The sequence below is a fragment of the Helianthus annuus genome, chromosome 1, assembly GCF_002127325.2.
Source record: "Helianthus annuus cultivar XRQ/B chromosome 1, HanXRQr2.0-SUNRISE, whole genome shotgun sequence".
Classification (NCBI taxonomy): Eukaryota; Viridiplantae; Streptophyta; class Magnoliopsida; order Asterales; family Asteraceae; genus Helianthus; species Helianthus annuus.
Genome location: NC_035433.2, coordinates 113,168,531 through 113,170,601, shown reverse-complemented (window position 1 = coordinate 113,170,601; position 2,071 = coordinate 113,168,531). Strand labels below are relative to the sequence as shown.

Sequence of the window (2,071 nt, the reverse complement as noted above, 5' to 3'; positions counted from 1 at the left end):
CTTCTTTGGTTCGCGAATAGATAAGTATATCGTCGATGAATACTATCACGAATTTATCCAAATAGGGTTTGCATACCCTGTTCATGAGATCCATGAACACAGCTGGCGCATTGATTAAACCAAAAGGCATGACTAAAAACTCGTAATGGCCATATCGTGTTCTAAAAGTAGTCTTCGGAACATCTTCATCAGCAACTTTCAACTGATGATATCCTGAACGCAGGTCAATCTTCAAGTAGTAGTTGGATCCTTGTAGGTGATCAAACAAATCGTCAATTCTCGGTAGAGGGTACCGATTCTTGATTGTCAACTTGTTTAGCTCTTTGTAGTCAATGCACATCCTGAAGGATCAATCATTCTTCTTCACGAACAAAACAGGTGCACCCCAAGGAGAAAAGCTTGGTCGAATGAAACCTTTATCTAGTAGCTCTTGAAGCTGATACGACAATTCTTTCATCTTTGACGGTGCCAATCTATAAGGAGATTTTGCAATTGGTGCAGCGCCAGGTACCGGATCAATTCTAAACTCGATCTGTCTCGCATGAGGCAATCCAGGTAAGTCTTCAGGGAAAACTTCCGGATAATCATGAACTATAGGAATCTCTTCGATCTTCCTACCTTCAGCCTTCGTATCCACTACGTTAACTAAGAACGTATGATAACCCTTGCGTAACATCTTAAGCATCTTCATAACACTAACAACACTCGACACTTGAGTCGATCGGTCTCCGTGAACAACTATAGCTTCACCACCACCAGGATGAGGTATCCTCACTTGCTTCTCCGAACATTTAATCTCAGCTTTATTCTTGGATAGCCAATCCATCCCAACCACTACATCAAAACTACCCAGCTCCACTGGTAATAAATAAATACTAAAACTATAATCGTCTAACCGAATACTACAATTACGAACGACTTCGCTAGTCTCTATCAATTTACCATTTGCTAGTTCTATCGAGTACTTTTTACTTAGCTTACTTGTTGGAGAACACAGAAATGGCTCAAAGTTTTTCAAAACAAAACTCAAGTCAGCTCTAGTATCAAAGAGTACGAACGCAGAATGGTTATTGATCAAGAATGTACCGGTAACAACAGCAGGATCGTCACGTGCCTTCCCAGTATTTAGCTCGAACGCTCTGCCCCTGGCATTCTGACCCTTCGCTTTCGGACAATCTCTCTTGAAATGTCCTTGCTCACCACACTCGTAGCATCCCTCAAGTTTATCTCCCTCCGACGTATTCTTAGCATAGCACTCCTGAGTCACATGTCCAGTTCGACCACATGTGGCGCACTTTCCCTGCTCATCACCATGAGTTTTCTTCTCTAAACCACTCCTGCCATCCTTAGCATTATCCTTTCCTAAACCACTAGAGTTAGCTACACACGCTTTCTCCAAACTACGTTTCTTCTCACGCTTCTCTTCGGGATCCTTCTTCGAGCTTTCAGACTTTTGCTTCCGTGAATCCCCAGATCTAGGCTCGAAATGCTGAATTACTTGAATAGTCGACCCACTATGATGGCCCGACATCATGCATACCGTTGCCACGTCATTGCATAGGGCACCAGTAAATGATCTTGGGCTGCAACCCTGGATTGTTTTGCGTGTACACCTATGTACTGTTTACATAGTTAATGAAAAATCAAGATCACGGTCTGATTATATCATAACACTAAAACTTTCCGATCATTATATTACCTGGAGGATTTCCGATCTGTGTTCCACCAAAACCATGCCCATGAGTATCATATCCACGTCTCTGGCCATTATTCTGGTTAGCATCGCGCTATTCCATGGCAGTATTAACGTGTTGGGCTATGAGTTGTGCCAACTCTTCTGGGGTGGTAGGTAGTCTAGGACCCTGTCTCATTTTTCGTGACATTTCGTCGTTTCTATTATTATAACAATAATAACAACATAAGATGATATCCAAAAATAATTCAATCATTAAATGCTAGTGGACCAAACATTGCACATGTATAATATCCACATAATAATGTGAACAATTTTTAAACCAAAAGTAACCCATTCGATATTTATTACATAAATTATAAAGCTTGTTTTTAGTGC

At 41.1% G+C, this 2,071-nt stretch overlaps 1 protein-coding gene across 1 annotated transcript; it reads right to left on the bottom strand.

Moving 5' to 3' along the window:
• Positions 1-349: 349 nt before the first annotated feature.
• Positions 350-1,768, bottom strand: LOC110928877. Its single transcript, XM_022171935.1, has 2 exons — positions 1,700-1,768; positions 350-1,591 (listed from the first exon to the last, which is right to left on the bottom strand). Exons 1-2 carry the CDS (start codon positions 1,766-1,768, stop codon positions 350-352), a joined length of 1,311 nt encoding a protein of 436 aa, XP_022027627.1.
• Between the last annotated feature and the right edge of the window lie 303 nt (positions 1,769-2,071).